Below are 22,306 nucleotides of genomic sequence, written 5' to 3'. Positions count from 1 at the left end.
TCTCTCTCTCTCTCTCTCTCTCTCTCTCTCTCTCTCTCTCTCTCTCTCTCCTCTCCTCTCTCTCTCTCCCTCTCCCTCCCTCTCTTTCCTCCTTTCCTCGTTTGATCTCACAAAAGTATCTTCTCCATTTTACTAGTGAAGAAACTGAGGCTTAGAGAGGTAGAGTGACTTACCCTGAGTCACACAGCTAATAAGTATCTAAGGCAAAATTTGAACTCAGGTAATTTTTATTCCAGGTCAGTCACTTACTTTATCCACTGTACCACCTAGTAGATTTATGCATGGTTTATTCCTAGAAATATGATATGAACCATTATCAAAAATACATAATATGAGAGAGCTAAGTTCAGGTCTTCTGATAGACTGTGTTCAAGGAGCATTTTTTCTTGTTTCAGATTGGTAAATATGTTGTGTCCTTTCATGCTCATATTTGCATTGTAGTAGGCACTTAATAAATCTTTGTGGTTGAATTGATTCAATCTGCAATTCTCTCCCCTTCAAAACCTCTCTCCCTAGCAAATAAACCACTTGGACTGGTAAGGTATTTAGCATATTACTTAATAAAATAAACTATTAAGTAACTATATGCAGGCTATTCATGTTTTGACTTATTATTAAATGATATTTGCAAGTTTATGCTAGTTAACACTCTTAACATTCTGTTAAGGACTTGTTCTATTCATTTCCATTTTTTTGTCCCCTTTCAGTTTTATTAATATGTTTGTTTTTACATCACATATATTTATAGATTACTCCCACTTTGTGAGAAGTCACTCAAACAGTTAAGTAGCACTAATAATTCAATGACCTTATCTGAAAATGGATGTAACATTTCACATCTGTGTTACCTCTCCCTTCTCTTCCTCTCTGGACCTATGATAATACGTGCTATCCTTTATAGAGAGGTGATTTAGGATGCAAAAGGAGACTTTCTATCTATCTATCTATCTATCTATCTATCTATCTATCTATCTATCTATCTATCATCAAGATCCATCTATCTGTCTATCTCTCTATCATCTATCTTTCCATCTACATGTATGCTATATACAAATGTAGATATACACAACAAAGTTCATATATATATGACATATTCATACACATATATACCTCATGTATATATGTATGCAATTTTGGGGAAATTATTTTGCTTGATTATGAATATTTGTTACAGCATATTTTTTTTCTTTTTCCCAATTGAGGGGAAGAATAGAGGGAGAGAAAGTAGGCTTCTCTTCATTTAAAAAAAAGCAAATTTCAACTTCATACCTTTACTGTTATTCAGAGAAGCCCTATGAAACAGAAACATAGCTCTATCGTATGCTTCCTGCATAGTTGAAAAGAGGGAAGTCTCCATGAAAATTAAATTTTTTTTGGAGGAGTAAGGCAAGGCAATTGGGGTTAAGTGACTTGCCCAAGTTCACACAGCTAGTATGTCAAGTTTCTGAGGTCAGATTTTAACTCATGTCCTCCTGATTCCAGGGCTGGTGCTCTATTTACTGTACTACCTAGCTGCCCCGAAAATTAAAATTTTAAAGTGGGTTTTTATGGAGGATTTGATAAGGGAGACAAAGTGGAGAAATTGGAAAGCTTCCTTCCCCTAAGTCATTCTTGAGAATAGTGTCATTGTTTTATTTGGAATAATTTCCCCTAAGCTGACCAACCTAACTGTAAGTGGAGAAGCACATATCAGAATAAGGAATACATATTTGGGAGGTTATTTATTCTCTTGGATTATGTGTGTTTCTGTTTCCTCCTGTTAATGTTGAAATTTAAAAAACTTTTCCCAACACTCTTACACAGAGTAATACTAAGCTGAATTACTGAAAGGTCCCAGACTGTTGAATGAGAGTAATGCTGGAAAAATACTATAAATATTAGTAGTTCATTTTCCAGCACCATCTTTCATCTTAATTTACTTAACAAATGTTAGAAGCAGACATAAGCCAATAGAATTTTAGCAGTTAGGTAGAAATATCATCAAATAAATATAAGATGAGCATATTTTGAATATATTTAGTTTGAGAATTCTATCAATTAAAAACCTACTATATATACAATATATAATTATTTTTCCTGTTTAAATCAAGTATAAAAATGCCTTGGCTCTTCTTTTAAATCCTTGAGACCAATAGCATATCTTATTTGTTTATTCTGAAAAAGTATAAATAATGAGAACCAATACTACATATGAAATGTTATACCACAGGATTGTAATATATGTATATCCTGAATATAGTTCATATAGGTAAGACTCAGCAGAAGAGACTGGCAAACAAATTTACTAAGCATCAACAAAAGGTGTTCTAATTAGAGGCATTGTTTTCTTTTTATGTTCGCTTCCAGTTCTAGTATTCTGTTATTATGTACAGAAATAATAGATTAGAAAATGGCAGCAATCACTTTCATTTAATATGGGAAAAATTTATGTGGCTTAAGAACTGTTCTCCATCATAAAAGAGAAAAAAAAAGAAATAGTGTGATAGAGTAGTAGACTAGAAGGAAGGAAATAGGAAACCTGTTTTCTAGTTGTGGTTTTGACTCTAATACTTTCTGTCTTCTGGGCAAGACATTTAACTTTGTCAGCCTCATTTGTGAAATGAGAAGGTTGAATTAGATGATCTATGATTTCATCTAAGTCTGAAATTTTATAGTTCTAGTATTTCAGTGTGTATAGTCCCTATTTTCAGGAAAGTTTTCTTTTAAAGCTATAATGTATATACTAATAATTGCCTTTAACTTAATATGATAAACACATATGTATATACAATACATACATATATAATATAAAAGTCCCTGAGCCTATGCAATATTTTCATTCTGATATATGTGTGTGTGTACATGCACATGTATATATATTCGTACATCTATCCATTCTTATCATAGATAGATGTTTATATGGCAGTTAGTGGATAGAGTTGTGCATGGAGTCAGGAAGACAAGTTCAGATCTAGCCTCAGATACCTACTAGATGTGTGACCCTTAGGAAGTCACTTAACCTCCATCTAAGTTTCTTTGATTCTAAAATGGGGATGTTATGAACATAAAATGAGATAACATTTGCAAAGTGCTTAGCACAGTGCCTGGTGCATTTTAGTAAAGCATTTAGTAAATGCTTATTTTCTTCCTTCATTCCTTTATTTTTTTTCCTTCTTTACATAATTTTTGTGCATTTGCGTGTATACATATGCACACACATATAGATGCATATATATTTATGTATATATGTATGTAGGCATTGCTATAGGCTCAGAAAAGAAATCATGTAAATATTACTTGGGGACGGGTTTGTAAATGATTAGTTTATCACCCTAAAATACTCACTGATAGGGGTCAGATGGATGCTGGATGGCTCTAATGCTTTCTCCACATACTAATGATTATAGTAGAGGGTGAGTAAAATATGGGTAATTTCCAAAAAATATTTTATACAATTAACTCAAAAATGCATTTTCCTTGTGATGTCAGGGGACGATTACTAATCTATGTGTTACTATTATAATTATGGAGATGGGAGCAAAATTAAATTGTGTGTGAAATTATAGTTTCCACAAGTAGTCATAGCAAAAATTAAAGAAGTTATAATTAACAAGCTATTGCTTAAAAATTATTTAAAACTTTTTTTGGAGGAAGTTTACTTGAAAATGCATTAATGTGGACTTAGAAATGACCTGCTTTGTTTTTGTAGGGTATGAGAAATTGCTTACATCAGAAAAGTATAAACTGTAATAATAGACTAGATATTCATGTATCTTTGTGAATATTGCTACTTTAAAAAATTGGTCATTTTCCAATTTACCTCAAATTTGCAGTTCCTTTAATCTGTTTTGGAATTATGAAAATTCTTAATGGAATTATCCGTCAAGAACAGATGTTGTATAAAATAGATGTAATGTGTTAAACCATTCAATGTAATTCCACATTTTTTCCCAACAGAATGCAATAGTGTCTGTTAAGGAGCTTTGCGGACTCCCTCCAATTGCCAGCCTGAAACAGTGCATGTTGACTTTGTCCTCTCGGCTGATAAACAGTGATGATACACCCTCTGTTTCTCTCATTATGAAAGATAACTTCCCTTACCTGGAACCTCTGGGGACAATACCAGATGTACAGAAAAAGGTCCTAGCTGCCTATGATCTGGTATGAAATTTTATATCCTAATCTAACATTTTAATAATTTGTGTGTTTGGAAAAGTGTTACCAGTTTTGCTGATTAGAGTTTGTTTTGCTGTGTACTACTCTTTGAGTTAAGGTGGAGGAGAGTTCTCCTTATTCCAGCTATGGAATGTAAGCAGCTACAGGATGGAATGGCACTTCCCTTGCCCCTACCTAAAGTAAAGCTTTCTATTTTATTTAAGCTAATGTTATCGACGTTATTGCTGAAACATTGTTCTTATGCCAACATTAGAAGCAGCATTGATTGTAAGCTTTTGGTAATAAATTGATGTATATTGTGAACCAAACTTAGGTCTCAGTAGTGATTTGAATTCAATTAAAGTGAAATATTTTTAGAATTTAAACTTTTTAAAACAGTGTTTTGTTTTGTTTTTTTGCTTTTTGGAGGGGGAAAGGTAGGGGGCAATTGGGGTTAAGTAACTTACCCGAGGTGACACAGCTAGTTTTGTGTTAAGTGTCTGAGGCCAGATTTGAACTCAGGTCCTCCTGGCTCCAGGATTGGTGCTCTATTCACTGCACCACCTAGATGTCCCCAAACCTTAGCTTTCTTACCTAACATTGTGAAAACAAACTTTTTAAATTTGGAAAACATTTATTAAGCACTTGTAAGGGACTATGCTACAGGATTTGAGGATGTTTTTAAAGGGATATTGAACAAAATCTATGAAATGAAATTAAGATTCACTATATTTTGTGGACTCTCCACAAAGAAGATGAAAAGAAACTGAATAAAATCTAGGTAGTAAAATTCAAACCAAATTTCACATTAGTTTTGGGCAGAAGTTTATTTGTTCCTTATGTCTCATTACTCATGAAAGCTATTTCCTTCCCTTTCTTTTTTCTTCCTTCTTCTCCTTTCCTCCTCCTCTTCTCCCTCCTGTTTCTCCTCCTTCCTGTCACTGAAGACTTTGTCAGTTATGCAGTAGATGGTTATAGTTGCTATCTAAGCAGTGACTTTAGATCCCCTAGTTACTATCAAAATCGGTGCCATGGAAACCACTTATTCCTTCACTTGATTTTTCAAGCCAAGAATTAAAATTTCTTCCTTTCAAAAAAGTGGAGGATATAGTTCTCCTAGTCCTGGGGGCAAAAAAGAAACTAAAAGAAATCAGGATGCTGACTGGTTGTTTTTGTTACAGACCCTAAAGTTGGTGTTACCATCATGGTACTCTGGGTTGTCAGTTTTAGTGACTGAACCAGAGCTTGATCATCAACTTTTCCATCCATATTTCAGAAGTGTAGCTTATACTCCATGAACAGCATGTTTAACCAAAGCTTAAGCCCCCAAACCATAAATGAAAACACATAGGCTCAACACTGCCTTGCTCATAATTCCCATATCTCTCTCTTTTTTTTCCTTTTGGAGGGCAATTGGGGTTAAGTAACTTGCCTAAGGTTACACGGCTAGTTTGTGTGTGTGTGTGTGTGTGTGTGTGTGTGTGTGTGTGTGTTAAGTGAAAATTAGAAGACACTTTTTTTTTGGAGGGGGAGGAAAGGCAGTTGGGGTTGTGACTTGCCCAAGGTCACATAGCTAGTAAGTGTGTCAAGTGTCTGAGACCAGATTTGAACTCGGGTCCTCCTGACTCCAGGACCGATGCTCTATTCACTACACCACCTAGCCGCCCCTCCCATATCTCTTTCTATACAAGTAGTAAACATGACTAGCGCATTAGGCAATACATTCTGCTGTTCCCCTTCTATGCCTCATGCTATATCTCATGCCTCATGGACACCCATGCACTTGTTCTTGAGACCCCTTTAGAATAATTGTGAAAATATTTGACTGTCTCAGGTCAGCCTTTTTTTTTTTTTTTTTTTTGCTTTTTGGAGGGGGGAAGGCAGGGCATTTGCAGTTAAGTGACTTGCCCAAGGTCACATGGCTAGTAAATGTTAAATGTCTGAGACTGGATTGAACTCAGGTCCTCCTGAGTCCGGGGCTGGTGTCCTATTCATTGAGCTTCCTAGCCACCCCTTCGGTAAGCATTTCTTACCAAGAGGACATCTGGTTACTCTATATAGATCTTTTATATACCTAATTATTGAAATGTTTCCTTTATTAGAATGTGAACTCCTTTAGGGCAGGGACTGTTTTCTTAGTATCTCTAGTGTCTGATGTATAGTAAATGCTTAATTAAACCCTTATGGATTGACTGAAGGACTTGTTGACAAAAGAAAAATAGGAATATACCTATACTTTTGGCAGTTTTGTTCACCGCTCTGTCACTGTTGCTTTTTTTCCCAATGTGTCTTTCATCTTCTCCACTTATCTGAACTAGTGAAAGGTGGCTAGGTGGATCTAATGCTGGGCCTGGAGTCAAGAAGGTCTGAATTTAAATCTCAGATGCTTATTCATTGTGTTACCCTGGGAAAGTTATTTAACCTGTATTTGCCTCCATTTCCTTAACTGTAAAATATGATATGAATATGATATGATAATTTTGATATGATATGAATATGGCAATATGATAATGATAGCACCTGCATCCCAAGCTTTGGGAAGATTAAATGAAATAGTATTCATAAAACACTTAGCACAGTGCCTGGAATATTGTAGGTACTTAATAAATGTTTTTTTTAAGCTTTCTTTAAATTTTTTTTTGCTTTTTAGAGGGCAATTGGGGTTAAGTGACTTGCCCAAGGTCACAAGCTAGTTTTTGTGTTGTGTCTGAGGCTGGATTTGAACTCAGGTCCTCCTGACTCCAGGGCCGGTGCTCTATTCACTGTGCCACCTAGCTGCCCCAATAAATACTTTGTTGTTATTCACTCATCTTAGTATTGTTCAACTCTTTGTGACCCCATTTGGGGTTTTCTTGGCAAAGATACTGAAGTAGTTTGCTATTTTTTTCTCCAACTCATTTGACAGATGAGGAAACTGAGGCAAACAGGGTGAAGTGACTTGCTCAGGGTCACGCAGTGTCTGAGACCGAATTTGAACTCAGAAAGCTCAGTCTTTCTGATTCCAGGCCCAGCACTCTTTGCACTGTGCCACCTGGCTGCCTTTAATAAAAACTAGCTATTATTATTATCATTCTGTGTATATCTTGCGTGTACCTAGTCATTTACATATTGTTCTTTCTTTAGAATGTAAACTCCTTGAGGGCAGGGACTGTTCTTGTCCTTCTCTGTATTCTAAGTGTTTAACATAGGGAACATATGCCAGGGCACAGAGTAAGTGCATAATCAAAGCTTGTTGACTGACTATCTGACTTGCTGACAGGGGACAAAAGGAATACACTGAGAATTTTGGCAATAGAAGCAAGTAACACACTTATTGCTGCCGAGGATAGTGTGCTTGCTTTAGACTAGTTGGCATTTCTCATGCTCTTCTCCCTTTAACGTTTGTTTCTGGGATATTCTAAATGTGCCTTTTTGTAGAAGCATGGACTTTGTTGTGTCTGAAAATAGTAGTTGTCTCCATTCAGTAGCGGGGCATGATTTATAATGGTTTCATTAGTCCTCTTTATCCCCTGAAGAAATTATCCTTTAGTCTTATGATGAGGAATGGAGACCTGTAGGTTGTTTATGAAATATGATTAATTCCAGACTAAGTAGAAAGGCAAAGACATAATTTGTGGTGGAATACTGTTCAAAACTTTAGGGATATGAGTTAGACATGTGAAAACTGGAGCACTTAAATTGGACTCTAGTCATTATAAATTAAGGATTGGGCAGAAATTGTACTGTCCTATATAGTTGTCTTACCTTGGGAAGAAAAATGGCAACTGCATTGAACAAAAGAAGAAGAAAATACAATTTTGTTTGGTTTAGAGGACAAAGGGCCATGCAAATATTCCTATAGAGAAAGGTTTGGCTAAATAACCAGCTTAGGCTGATAATGAAACACTTGCTCTATATGCCAGGCATTATGCTAAGTGCTATAAATAAGAGTGACAAAAGATAGTTCCTCCTGATGAGCTTATAAACTAGTAACATTAATGATTATCATCATCATTCTAATAGTTCTTTATTTTTTTAAATAATATTTTATTTTTTCCAAAGCCCAAAAGAACTTTTTACATTCATTTTTTTTTGAAATCTGAAGTACCCAATTCTCTCCTTTCTTTCCTCCCCAACCCTATCATTGAGAGGGCAAGCAATTTAATATAGATTATACATGTGCAGTCACGCAAAATACATTTACATACTAGTCATGTTGTGAAAGAAAACACAGACCACCACCCCCCAAATAAACCCCAAACAAACAAGAAAACAAAAGAAAGTTAAAAAAAAATGCTTCAATCTGCACTGACTTCAATCAGTTCTTTCTCTGGGAGGTAGATAGCATTTTTCATCATATATCCTTCACAATTGTCTTAAATCATTATAGTGCTTAGAATAGCTAAGCCATTCACAGTTGATCATGGTTCAATATTGCTGTTACTGTGTACAGTGCTTTCCAGTTCTGTTTTCTTCACTTTTGCATCAGTTCATATAAGTCTTTCCAGTTTTTTTTCTGAAAGCATCCCGTTCATTATTTCTTATAGCACAATAGTATTCCATTACAATTGTATACCCTAACTTGTTCATTCATCCTCCAATTGATGGGCTTTCCCTCAATTTCTAAATTTTTACCACTATATAAAAAGCTTCTATAAATATTTTTATATGGGACCTTTTCCCTTTGAAAAAATCTCCTAGTGGTATTGCTAGGTCAAAAATAGGTGCAGTTTTATAGTCCTTTAGGCACAGTTCCAAATGGCTGGATCAATTAATTCACAGATCCACCAACAGTGCATTAGTGTCCTAATTTTCCTGTATACCCTCTGACATTTGTCATTTTCCTTTTCTATCATAGTAGCCAATCTGATAGGTTTGAGGTGGTATCTCAGAGTTGTTGTAATGTGAATTTCTCTAATCAATAGTGATTTAGAGAATTTTTTTTTCATATGACTCTAAACAGCTTTGATTTCTTTAACCAAAAACTGCATGTTCATGTCCCTTGACCATTTATCAATTCGGGAAAGACTTTATTCTTATAAGTTTGACTCAAGTCTTTATATATTTCAGAAACGAGACCTTTTTCAGAGAAACTTACTATAAAAATTCCCCCCTCCAGTTTTCTGCTTTCCTTCTAACCTTGGTTGCATTGGTTTTGTTTGTGCAAAACATTTTTATTTTAATGCTATCGCACATCAGTTTTACATCCTGTGATGCTATCTTTTGTTTGGTCATAAATTCTTCTGTTAGCCATAAGTCTAAATCATGTAATCTATTCCACTATCCACTTCTGTTTTGTGGGTAGTGAGTTTATCCCATTCACACTCACAGTTATGATTATTAACTGTGTTATTTCCCTCCATCCTACTTTTTCTTCTGGTTTATCCTTCCCTTTCATTTCTTTCACCCTGTCCTTACTCAATAATGTTGTGCTTCTGACCACTGCATCCCACAATCATCACTCCCTTCTATTATCCCCTACCTTTCTCTTATCTCCCTCCCCTCCAACTTCCCTGTAGGGCAGGGTAAATTTCTATACTCAACTGAGTGTGTATGTTGTTCCTGCTTTGAGCCAATTCTGATGAGAGTAAGGTTCAAGTGTTCTTAACCCCCTGCTCCCATCTTTCCTTCCACTATCAAAGTTCTTTTGTTCCTTTTTATATGAGATAATTTACCCTATTTTCTCTTATGTTTCTCCTTCTTCCAGTACATTCCTCTTTCTTACCTTTGTTCTTATTTTTTGGATATCAGTCCATTATAGTCAACTCACAACCGTGCCCTCTGTCTATGTATACTCCTTCTAACTGACCTAATAATGAGAAAGTTCTTAGAAATTACAAGTATCATCTTCTCATATAGGGAGACAAATAGTTTAACCTTATTGAATCTCTTAGGATTTCTCTTTCATGTTTACCTTTTTTATGCTTCTTTTGAGTCTTGTATTCAAAAGTCAAATTTTCTATTAAATGCTTGAGATTCCTCTACATTATATCCATTTTCCCTTGGAATGATTATGTTCAGTTTTGCTGGGCAGGTGATTCTTGGTTGTAATCCTATCTCTTTTGGCCTCTGGAATATGATATTCCAAGACTTCTGATTCTTTAATATAGAAGGTGCTAAATCTTATGTTATCCTGGGATGGCCAGGTAGCACAGCTAGTAAGAGCACCGGCTCCAGTGTCGGGATGACCTGGGGATCGAAACCGGGCTCAGATACTCAGCACCACACCCAGGAATAACTGGCCGTGTAATCTTCAGCAAGTTACTTAACCCCAATTGCTTTAAAAAAAAATCTTGTGTTGTCCTGACTGTGGCTCCAGAATATTTGTTGTTTCTTTTGGCTCCTTGCAATATTTTCTCCTTGACCTGGGAGCTCTGGAATTTTGGAATTTTCATTTTTGTATCTCTGTCAGAAGGTGATCAGTGGTTTCTTTCAATTTCTATTTTACACTCTGATTCTAGGATAGGGTAGTTTCCCTTTTTGAATTTCTTGAAGGATGATTTGTAGGCTCTTTTAAAAAAATTTTTTTTTTAACCTTTTGGAGGGCAATTGGGGTTAAGTAACTTGCCCAAGGTTACACGGCTAGTATTTTTGTGTGGGTGTTAAGTGTCTCAGGCCAGAACTGAACTCGGGTCCTCGAAACTCCAGGGCCAGCGCTTTACTCACTGCGCCACCTAGCCGCCCCGATGTAGGCTCTTTTTTTATCATGACTTTCAGGTAGTCCAATGATTATTAGGTTATCTCTCCTTGATCTATTTTCCAGATCAATTGTTTCTTCCAGTGAGATATTTCACATTTTCTTTTTTAAAAATTCATTTTAATGTTTCTTGATGTCTCCTGGAGTCATTAGCTTCCACTTACCCAATTCTAATTTTTTATTTTTATTTTCTTTATTGAGCTTTTGTACCTCCTTTTCTACTTGGCCAATTCTGCTCTTTAAAGAGATCTTTTCTTCAGTAGATTTTTGAGCTTCTTTTACCATTTGGCCTATTCTGTTTTTTAAAGTATTATTTTATTGAGTATTTGTGTGTGTGTATGTGTGTGTACCTGTGTGTGTGCCTTCTTTACCAACTACTCTTTTTTTCATTATTTTCTTGCATCACTCTGATTTCTTACCCCAATTTTTCTTCTACATATCTTATTTGATTTTTAAAATCCTTTTTGAAATCTTCTAGGAATTCTATTTTTTTTGGGGGGGGGGGGCCCTGGGGAGAAGGCTGAGACCAATTCACATTTTTCTTTGAGGCTCTGCATGCAGCTGTTTTGACAGTTGTCTTCTGAGTTTTTTGAACTTCCCTGTCACTCTAGTAACTTTGTATGGTTGGGTTCTTTTTTTTGTTTACTCATTTTCCTGTTTATTTCTTGGTTTTTACCTTTAGGTTAAAGCTTGGGTCTGCTCCAAAGATGAAGGGAGCATTGTTCAAAGCTTCAGGTTTTTTATGCTGCCATTTTCAGAGTTGGCTCTGGCAGTCTACAAGTTTTCAGTTTTTCCAAAGTGGTATGATCTAAGAAGAGGTGTGGTCACTGCTCTAATGGTCTGTGAGCAACCACCAGTACTCTTTTTCTTCCTGGAACTATGTCCTGAGGCCCTACTTCTGTTATTGTTTTTCCTTGCCCTGAGAATGTGACCTAGAACTGGGATGGGCAATGCAACAGAGTCCTGATCCCAGTGCCAGTAACGAGTCCCCTGTAATCTCCTTCTGACCAGTTGCTTCTCCCCTTTACCATCTGTGGACTGAGAGCTCTGAAAACCACCACTACAGATTCAGAGGAACCCTGCCATCCCTGCACCCCAAGCTTGTTCCTGGATTGCTGGGGCAAGGCCTGTTTTGACGCAGCCTGCTCTGGACTGCACTCATCTCTCACCTCAGTGAGACAGACGTTTCCTGCTGACTGTCTCAGTTGTCTTGGCTAGAAAATGGCTTTCCCCTGTTCTTTTATTTATTCTGCCACTTCGGAATTCATTCTGATGTGTTATTTTAACATTATTTGGAGGGAAATGTGGGCGAGCTCAGGTGAATCCCTGCTATAACTCTACCATCTTAGATCTGTGCGATTCTTGTAATGATCCTTTAATGGAAAAACAAAATAAGAGAAAAACAAACAAGATCACTAATTTCTGACCCTTAAAAATAGGGTGATAGAATGTTAGTAGATCATAGAATTGAAACGCTAGAGACCACCTATCTCAATGTCCTTGTTTTATAGATGAAGAAAATGAGTCTCAGAAAGCATGACACAATGAATAAGCAGCATGGCCGAGATATAAACATGGGCCCTCTGATTACTAGATGGATACAGAAAACCTCTCAGTAGGCTCATTTGTTCTATGGGTCTGGGGACGGGTCCTTGAGCAAAAGAATAAATCCTCTACGGGCACAATGGTCAGCGCAGTGATTAATACATAGCAAGTATTTAATAAATGCTTTTCCATTAACTTCATTCATCCATTATTCTGTTTTTCATACTCTTCATTCCAGTCAACCCTGCCTATTGGCCATTCACTGTATATGACTTTCCCTGTACTTGATATTCTGTGTCCTATATGTTGAAACACACTCCTTCCCCACATCTACCTTATCTAATCTCTGTTGTTGTTCATTCAGTCGTGTCCAACTATTTGTGACCCCTGTGGACCACAGCACTACAATGCTCTCCATAGGGTTTTCTTGGTGAGGAAACTGGAGTGGTTTGTCAATAGGGAGTTACTCAAGTGACTTTTGAGTAGGGCTGTAGAATGGCAAATTTTTTGGTAAAGATTACCTTGGCACTTACATAAGGGATGAATCTGCAGGCAGGCAGATCAGTTAGGTCAGGGGTTTTGAAGCACACACACACTTGTGCATGTGTGTGTGTGCGCGCGCGCATATGTGTGTGTGATAGATGTTTCAGACCCCTTTGATAGTTTGGCAAAAGTCATGGTGACTTTTAAGATTTATAAATTTATGAAGTAAGATATATAGAATAACAAAGTTAACTAATTACATTGAAATATCATTATCAAAATATTTTAAAAATAAATTCTTGACCACCATGTCAAGAACTCCTGAGTTAGATAATAATGCCAGATATAAAATACTGAGAGAGTTCATAATCTACATGGGATAACGTGCATATGCATGAATAACAGCAATTCAAGATTGTGTATGATTGCTATTTCTTAACAATACCAATTTCTCTAACTGTGACCCTCCTGGGGTTTTAGAACAAGTTGGACTTCTTATGATAGAAGAATTCAGATTTGCTTTATTTGACTCCATGTGTGTGAACCATTGAGGAAAAGGGTCTATGCACGCTTCAAACACAGCTCAACTGTGCAAGGATTATATACCATAAAATTATGCTATAAGAACATTCTGGTGCCGTTATCATTTTCTCCTTTCCCTTTTTCTTTGATTTAGTACTTGTTAAATCCATTTTCCTCATAGGATAGAATTCTTTTCCAAAAATTAATGTGTCTATATGATTCTGAAGATTAAGTACTCCTGTAATTAGATGGGGTTACCTGGCACAAACACTATCTATCAATTATCTATCCACTATCTATCCATCATCCTTCTTTCTATCATCTTTCAATCATCTATCTATAAACTATCTGTCTACCAATCATTTATCTCTCTATCATCTACTTTACTTTGAAGATTACCTACTCCTTCCCTCCCCTACCTAGATTCCATTAGAGATAATGATCCTAGCCCTATTCCAATTCTAAAAAAATGACCTCTATGCCTCAGAGACCCTTATACTATGCTAACAATGATAAACATAAAATGAATGGCGCAAATGATGTTTTCTCTCCCTAACTTGAGTCTAACTCCCTCAGATGCTGTGATCACATCTTTTGCATCAATACCAACCAATAAGACAAGGCTTAGTGGATTTGCTGGCTTATAAAGATTGTTTATAAATATTGTTGAATGACTTTCCTCAATTTATTTTTTCATCTTTAAAGGCTGACATTTTTATTTCAATCCTGTTAGCTGTAGTGTAGGATGTTTCTTGATGCATGGCCAGGGAAACCTTGTAAGTTCCTTGTTATTTTCTGTTTGAATTAATATACATACTATTTCTTGAGTCAAGAGTATCTTGGGTAAATTGGCCAGAAATCTAAATAGTTAAAGGTCATTTGTAGCTGTAAAAATAACTTCAAAGCAATTTCTGCAGGTGATTTCTAGATTGAATTCTTGAACATTAACATAAAAGTTAAAGTTTTATTAGGGTGAAAATAAAAGATTTTCTAAAGATACAGAACAAATAAAAATAAGCTATACTACATGGAACCAGTGTGTCTGAATCTTTTACTTTGTCAGTAGGAGGGAACTGGGAAATGAGTATTACTAGAAAACTCTCAAAATGAGCAAATTGTTATCTAATGCAGTGGGGTGATGCAATGGATGAAACTCTGGTCCTGGAGTTAGCCTTAGATACTTAGTAGATGTATGAACCTGGGCAAGTTACTTCCCTTCTCTCTGCCTCAGTTTCCTCATCTATAAAATGGGGATATTAATAGCACCTGCTTTCTGGGTTTGATGTGAAGATCAAATAAGGTATTTGTGTAGCATTTTGCAAGCCTTACATCACTATATAAATAATAGCTAGTTATTATTATTATCTAATCTTTTGTACAATGGAACCAATATGGTGTTCAATATGGTTTTCCCAACCAAGGATTTTCAAGTGGAAGCAAGTAATTTTTCATGTGTTTGGTGTTACTCCATAGCTCTAATGGGCATTATGTTCTCCCTTACTGAGGGTCAGAGATAAGAAAAAGAGACAGTGTCACTGTGGAGTCCCAGCTGTGTTGAAGTTTCAATTCTGTCATGTATTGCTTGTATGTCCCTGGGCAAATTGATTATTCTATTAGTGCTCTAGGGAACCAGGGATCTAAAGCTGCTCATCTGCTTTGGTAGAGTGAGTTCCCTTATCCTGAATTCGCTACACCAATGTAATTACAAGGATGAGCAAAAAAAGTATAGTTTTTCAAAGCAAGAAAATGTGGTCTTCTATGAGTGTAAGTATGCTTCATGAAAACAGTTTAAATTCTAATCAGCTCAATAAAACAATCCTTTCTCACCCAGGAATACTAAGTTTCTTCAGTATTTCATAGTGTAAATCACACACAAAATAATTGACTCATAGGATAGCAATGGGCAAATGAAAAGAAAACCTGAACAAACAATAATTCCTTGACATGTACCACTTTACAAAGTATCACAATCCAGAGACTTAGGCCCCAGACCCCAGAATCCCAAAATATCAGAGTTGGACAGATTCTCAGAGTCTGGAATTCCAAAAGTGCCAATATGCAACAGTCATCCATCCTCGGCTTGAGGATTTCAGTGAGGAAAATCTGCTTCTTCCAGAGGCAGCCCATTATACTTCAGGGTAATTGTTTAATTGTTAATATTTTTTCCTTACACTGAGCCTAAATATACCTCTTGGTATTCATTGCTCCTATTTTTTTTTCCCAAGGCAAAGCAAAGCAAATCCAATTCTTCTTCTGTGTGATAACTCTTAAAATATTTGAAGGAGAGCCATTATGCCCCTTTGTTTTCCTTTTTCCAGACTAAACATCTCCAATATTTTTTAGCTGACCCCCATAAAGATTGAGATCCTTTTTCAACCTGATCACCCTCTTTTGTGTGCTCTCCTGCTTATCTTCCTAAAATGTGCCTCTTAGAGCTGTAATACTCCAGCTGTGGGATCTCCTTGATCCAGGACCCAATATTACTTTTGATGCAGCCTACACTGGCCCACTTGAGGTTCCTTACACATGAAATCCCATCTTTCATCTCCATTTCTTTGTAATGGCTGTATCCATGCTTACAATTCTTTCCCTTCTTACACTTTGCCTCTTAGGTTCCATGCCTGCCTTTAAATCTCAGCTCCTCCTAGCTGCTAGTGTTGTCTCCCTTGAGATTACCTCCCATCTACTCTGTATATATCTTGTTGGTATCTGGTTTTCCACATGTCTCCCCATTAGCATGTGAGCGCCTCAAAGCTCTGGTTTTGCATGACTTTCTAGTCCAAGCACTTAGCACAGTACTCTGCACACAGTAAATAATTAATAAATGCTTTTTGATTGATCAGTTAGCTTTATTGGTTGCTATGTCACACTTTTGACTCATTTCAGATTTCAGGATGTGAAAACTGGCCAATCTTTTTCAAACAGTTGTCTAACTACATATCTCCTTGTAATTATAAAATTAATTTCTTGAACCTGATTTTAAGATTTCCTCTCTCTCTGTCTCTCCCCCATACACATATACATACCCAAACACACACACATGTGTACACACGCAGATATATATGTGTGTATATGCATACATATACATGCACACATACATAGATATATGTATGTATGTATGTGTGTGTGTATATATATATATATATATATATATATATATAAAATCTTACTGTTACATTTTATCGTATTGATTTGACCCAACATTCTATCTTTCTGTTACTGTTTTTTGACTCCTGACTATTTTAACTTTGCCTCTTTGCATTGTCACATACAGTTTTTCCCCCCTTTTTTGTAGTTCCACATGTTTCATTGATGGAGAATATATGGCCAGTTTTTTTTAATTGTACAAAGAGACAAATGACACAGCATTAATTAATAAGAGAACTAGCTAGATTGCAAGAAGTTACCCTTCTTAAAACAGACAACTTACAAAACACACAACAGATGTTTAGATAGAGAGATGTGAAAAATAAAGACAATGCAGTTGTCCAAACATATGCTTGATTTTCTCCTGAGCAGGCTCTGTGTACCAAGAGAAGAAATTTTGCTCCAAGCTCTTCTCCATGGATATGATTCCAAGGTTTCCTCCTCCCCAAATAATACTGTAACTGAAAGGAAGTGAAAAAGGGATTGAGGTGTTACCCAAAACAAAACTCAGCAGCCTGGGGCATTTCCTTTGTCAGCTTGCCAGCAGTAGATCAGGTTCCATCCCAGCTTGTGTTGGTGATCATGTTAATGTCATCTACCAATCTGATAAAAATGCCATCTGTGGTTTATCAAAGTCACTGATTAAAAATAGTCAGTAAACAAGCTTTTATTAAACACCTACTATGTTCCAGGCATAAGAGCAAACCTGGATCCCTAGGTCACCACACTAAAGACCTCCTTCTAAGTAAACATGGGACTATTCTTTTGGTCTGGTCATTACACCAGTATTGAACTATACCATCTTTTAGCATATAGCATTGTATCTTGTCCATAATAACATGAAAGACTTTGTCAAATCTTTGCTAAAATCCAGGTAAACGATAGCTGTAGCATTTCCTTGGTCTTCCTTTTTAATAAACCTATTAGAAAAGGAAATATAGTTAGTCTGGTCTGTTTTATGTAAATTTTTGATGGTTCTTTTTGATCATACTTTCCTCTTTTAAATGGTCCAAAAACCATTCCTTTAATATATTCTGGAATTTTTTCCAGAAAGTAGTCAAGCTCACCAGATTCTCATCTCTTTCCTGTTTTGAAAATAGGGACAGCATTTGTCCTTCTTCGGTCCTTTGGCATACCTCTTATTCTTTATAACATCATTCACAGTGGTTCGGCAATGACATCTGCCAGTTTTTTAAATGCTCTGCTGTGTAGTTTATCAGGGTCTAGTGACTTGAACTCACCAAGGGTATCTCAATACTCTCTTATGATCTCTCCCACTTATCTTTGAATTCAACTCCTTTTTAAACTATTTTGATTTTATTATCTTCTGTCTTAAAAATGATTCTCCTTGGTATATAGAAAATAGCAAAATGAGAGTCGAGTAACTATGTCTACTGTCTGTTGTCCATTATCATGGGCCTAACCACCCTGGGCAGTGATCCTATCCTTTCTTTGATCCTTCTCTTTCCCCTCTGGGGAGATTTTTCTGGATACATGCCTGGGTAAGAGAGCAGAACTCTATTGGTATTGTCAGGGCAACAAATAGCTGCCTCATTACCCCTCAGCAGGCAATTACCAAACACCACTACTCATCTCTACTTCCTCTAACCCTTACCAGATGACTCTTGACAAAATCAGTTTGACACTGTGTAATGGAGCTGATGAAACATCTTCAGAGTTAGCAAAAATTTCTAATGGATGCCAGCATTACTTGAACATTGGGTACCTAAGAGACATTAAGAAACAAGCAAACAAGGATGATTCTATATGGCAACTGGGTTTTAGTACATGAGAAATATTATATTTACAGAAGAATATTTCATTCAAAACAAATAGAGATTCACGGTTTTTCTTTGGTTCATGCCACATAAATATCTACTTAGTGATTTTTTTATACCTGTCATGCTTTGTATCTAAAAGAATAAAATATATAAGAAGATAAAGGTTGAACTGTCTGTATTCATTAGGTGATATAGGGCATATATAAAGTGCTTTGAAAACCTTACAGCACTATATGTCAGGTGCTTTTTTGCTAAATGTTATGCAGAGGAAATTTTTTATTGAATATTTCCCCCTATTTATTCCTGAGCTAATTATGGAGTTATAGTCTTACTTAACCCATGATCTCTAGCAGGAAGAAAATTAATTAAAAGTCACCCCTAGAAATCCCCACATTCAGTTCATGGATCATTGTTCCTTCTATGTGGTTGAATGACCAGACCCAAAGAATGATGAATGAATCAGTGTCTACCTGAGAAAGGTCTTTGGTGGGATTTTCTCCTCAACCCTTTTCTGTTTAACCTTTTACACAAAGGATGCTTTGCTTGAAGTCCGAGATGGCATGCTTATCAATAATGAAGATTCAAAGTGCTCTTACCGCATATGGATGATTTGTTTGATGTTTAAGACAAATTTAATTGGGACAAATGAAAAGTGCTATACTTTTATCATAATATAGAGAAGAATGATGATCTCACTCATGTGTTTTTCATGTACTGAAAGCCAAACATGAGCCAATATCATAATGGAAATAAAACAAAAATTTAACGTAAACGTTGCTTGCATTAACAGAAACCTAATTTTCAGAATTAGGGAAGTGATAGTTCTGTTGAATTCAGCTCTGGACAAGATCAGATCTGGAGTCTCTATGGTCAATGCTGATTGTCAATTTTTATAATTGACTTGGATAAGCTGCAGTACATCTAGAAGGCATGGTGATGGGAGGTGAAAGAACTGGGGATGCTTAACCTGGATAAAAGAAAGCTTTTGATGGAAGGTAGGGAGGAAAGGGAATAATTGCTATATTCAGACTTTTGCTGGACTTCATGTGGAAGAAGAATTAGGCTGGTCTTGCTTGGTTTCAGAAACTATATCTAGGAGCAATGAGTGTAAGTTTCAGAGAGGAAGGTTTTGGGTCAATATAAGAATAAAACTTCTTATTGGGTAATAGAATGGGCTGCTTGATAGGTAGTCATTTCCTCATCACTAGAGATTTTCAAGCAAAGACAGATTTCCTACTGGTCAATGAGGTTGTAGAGGGGATTCCTATTCATGTACTAGATAACTAGATAACACTTAAGGCTTTTTTTCCCCCTCCCAGTTCTGAGATTCTCTGAGAATGTCTCAAGTGGTCAGGAAAGATTTTGTGGAATAGGTAGGAATAAAAATGGTAATTTGTAGAAGGAGTAAACTAGATAGCTTGAGGATGTAAAGGAAGACATTTCAGGAGAAAGTGAGCACAATATAAGCAGTCATGGAGGCTTAAGCTAGTTAATTTTCTGTTTCCGTGGGACAGTGACTAATTCGCCTACTGTGGAGGAGGGGAGTGTGTGATGAGTAGTGTTAAATAAAGTTGAACAAGTAAGGTCAAAGTCCGGATTGTATGGAGCCTTAACAGCTGGTCCCAAAATGGGAGCTATTGACAGTTGTTGAACAAAGGAAAGGCATTATGGAAGTGATGTCGTATTATGTGCCTTATGGTTTAAGCCCCTAGATTGGCTATGCCATTATTCCAGGAAAGGTTAACAAAGAAGAAGCAGGTAAATATGGGAAAGATTTGGGAGATGAGACTGAAATTCAAAAGAACTTCAGTAATTTAGAGAAAATCTGGAAAAATCACTTAATTTCTGTTGGTCTCAGTTTTCTTATCTGCAAAATGGAGATGCCAGTATCACCCACCTCATAAGGTTGTCATGAGGATCAAAGAAGATAATATATGTAAGGCATTGTGTGAATATTAAAGTGCTACTTAAGTGTTAGCATATATGCATATATACACATACATATGTATATGTATATGGTTAGCTCATAGTTAAGTCATAGCTATACAGTGTCATGAAATCTTCCCTAGGTATTTGAAAGTTAATATCATTGCTTCAAGGCTGCCTTAAGTGGTGCAGGTGTCTCCATAATTGTGAACAGAACTCCCAACTACCTGGTTCTGGGCATTCTCAGTATTCAATGGGTGTGTGATCTCATTGCCTGAGTACTCTCTTCAGTGATTCAAACTGCAATCTGCATATGCCAGACCACCCTTTCTGACTCATGTCCATGTATTCTTATAAATCCACCACTCTGGCTTCACCTATCATACTGGGGGCCTTTTTCTGACTTCTCTAACATTATTGTGGTAACAAGAGATCCCATAGACTCTTCATTAATTATTTTTCTTTATCTACATGGTTAACCCACCTTTTTTTATTCTAGGTCACACATTTTCCTGAGGATATAATTTATACTACTTTTTTCTGAGTAGTTTCCTATTTGTTATGTATTGCAGCCTGCTCCTACCTACCATATGCCTCTTCATGGCCCTCTAGGTGACCTCAACTAAAATCCCTGGTGACTATAATATTCCATGATTCATGGTTATAAACATTACCGGGTGAATATTGATACAAAAATAATATGATCCTTTCATTTTTAAGGCAGAAGCTCATCGTTAAAAGAACTATGCCATTTTTCCAAAGGCAATTCAATCTACTATCTGGCTCTTGTGCCATCTATACCCAGAACATTGTTTACTTTTAGAGTCTTTCCAAAACAAACATAATGACGAACACGTGTTAGATTGTCTGTATAGCTCATTATCATAGTCTGGTCAATAGGCATTATTCATCCTCCAAGTTTCTTATGTCTCTCAGAACTGGACACAATGCTCCAAAAAGTAGTCTGACCATCACTGAGGACAGTAGGCCCAACACTTCTGAGTGAACACGGCTCTACTTCAATATACTCTACAGTATTCTGAATGAACAGATCTGGACCTTATATTTCTAATAGAAAAATATCAATTATTAATCACTAATAATGAGGGTCATTAGGCATGTAGATGTCTACATGCTTCTTATAGCCAAATAATTTTGATGAAGTTGGTAAAAAAAAAAGCAAGATAATCAAATAGAAAATTCAGTCAAGAAAAAAACTCAGTTTTTGCTTTGGTCCTCAGCTATTGCACAGTCCAGTCACTTATAAAACAAGTACCTCGAAATTAATATATCAGAAGTTTGTGTATATACATATATGAATGTGTATATATAGTATATGTGTGTGTTTGCTCATTTGATCCTCGTCGTAATCCTGTGAGGTAGGTGGTATAATTAAACTAATTTTATAAATGTAGAAACTGAAGTTGAGAGAGTTTAAATGATTTGCCAAGATTCACACAACTAGTAAGAGTCTGAAGCAGGTTTGACCTTAGATCTTGCCTCCAAATTCAGTGCTCTATTCACTAAGCCATCTAACTGCTTTGACATAAATGTTTTGCAATTAAATTGAAACTGAATTTTAAAAACACTAATCATGTTCCACTTTAATTTTTCTGTTCTCTAGGTTAATCATCTCCAGTTCTTTCTGTTCTTCTTGTGATTTTAAGTCCTCATACCTTTCTGGTTACCTTTCTCTGAATATACTTATTTGTCAATGTCACTCACAGAATGTGCCATCAAAAATTTGTTCAATATTATGTGTGTGTGTGTATGTGTGTGTGGAGAGGGAGAGAGGGAAACAGAGAGGGAGAGAGGAAGAGAGGAAGAGAGAGACAGAGACAGAGAGAGAGAGAGAGAGAGAGAGAGAGAGAGACAGAGAGAGAGAGAGACAGAGAGAGACAGAGACAGAGACAGAGACAGAGAGAGAGAGAGTTTTCTTCGAAGTAACTGCTATATTGAAACAAAACATAATTTAAGAAATAAAATGTTAGGGGCGGCCAGGTAGCACAGTGAGTAAGAGCACTGGCTCCAGTGTTGAGAAGACCTGGAGATCGAATCCCGGGCTCAGACACTTAGCACCCACCCAGAAACA

At 36.3% G+C, this 22,306-nt stretch overlaps 1 protein-coding gene across 1 annotated transcript in view; it reads left to right on the top strand.

Annotated features, from left to right (window-relative positions):
- PLCL1 (phospholipase C like 1 (inactive)) overlaps positions 1 to 22,306 on the top strand; it is a 444,953-nt gene that overhangs the window by 352,669 nt on the left and 69,978 nt on the right. Inside the window, exon 3 of the mRNA XM_069070142.1 lies at positions 3,937 to 4,140. Coding sequence (XP_068926243.1) covers positions 3,937 to 4,140 — 204 coding nt within the window. The remainder of the gene's footprint in view (positions 1 to 3,936; positions 4,141 to 22,306) is intronic.

This window comes from Petaurus breviceps, unplaced genomic scaffold (assembly GCF_028583685.1).
Source record: "Petaurus breviceps papuanus isolate PSGF00001 unplaced genomic scaffold, PetGlider_PUasm1.0 90804, whole genome shotgun sequence".
NCBI classification, from domain to species: Eukaryota; Metazoa; Chordata; class Mammalia; order Diprotodontia; family Petauridae; genus Petaurus; species Petaurus breviceps.
Note: the sequence above shows the minus strand (reverse complement) of the source record. Positions and strands in the feature narration are given on the sequence as shown.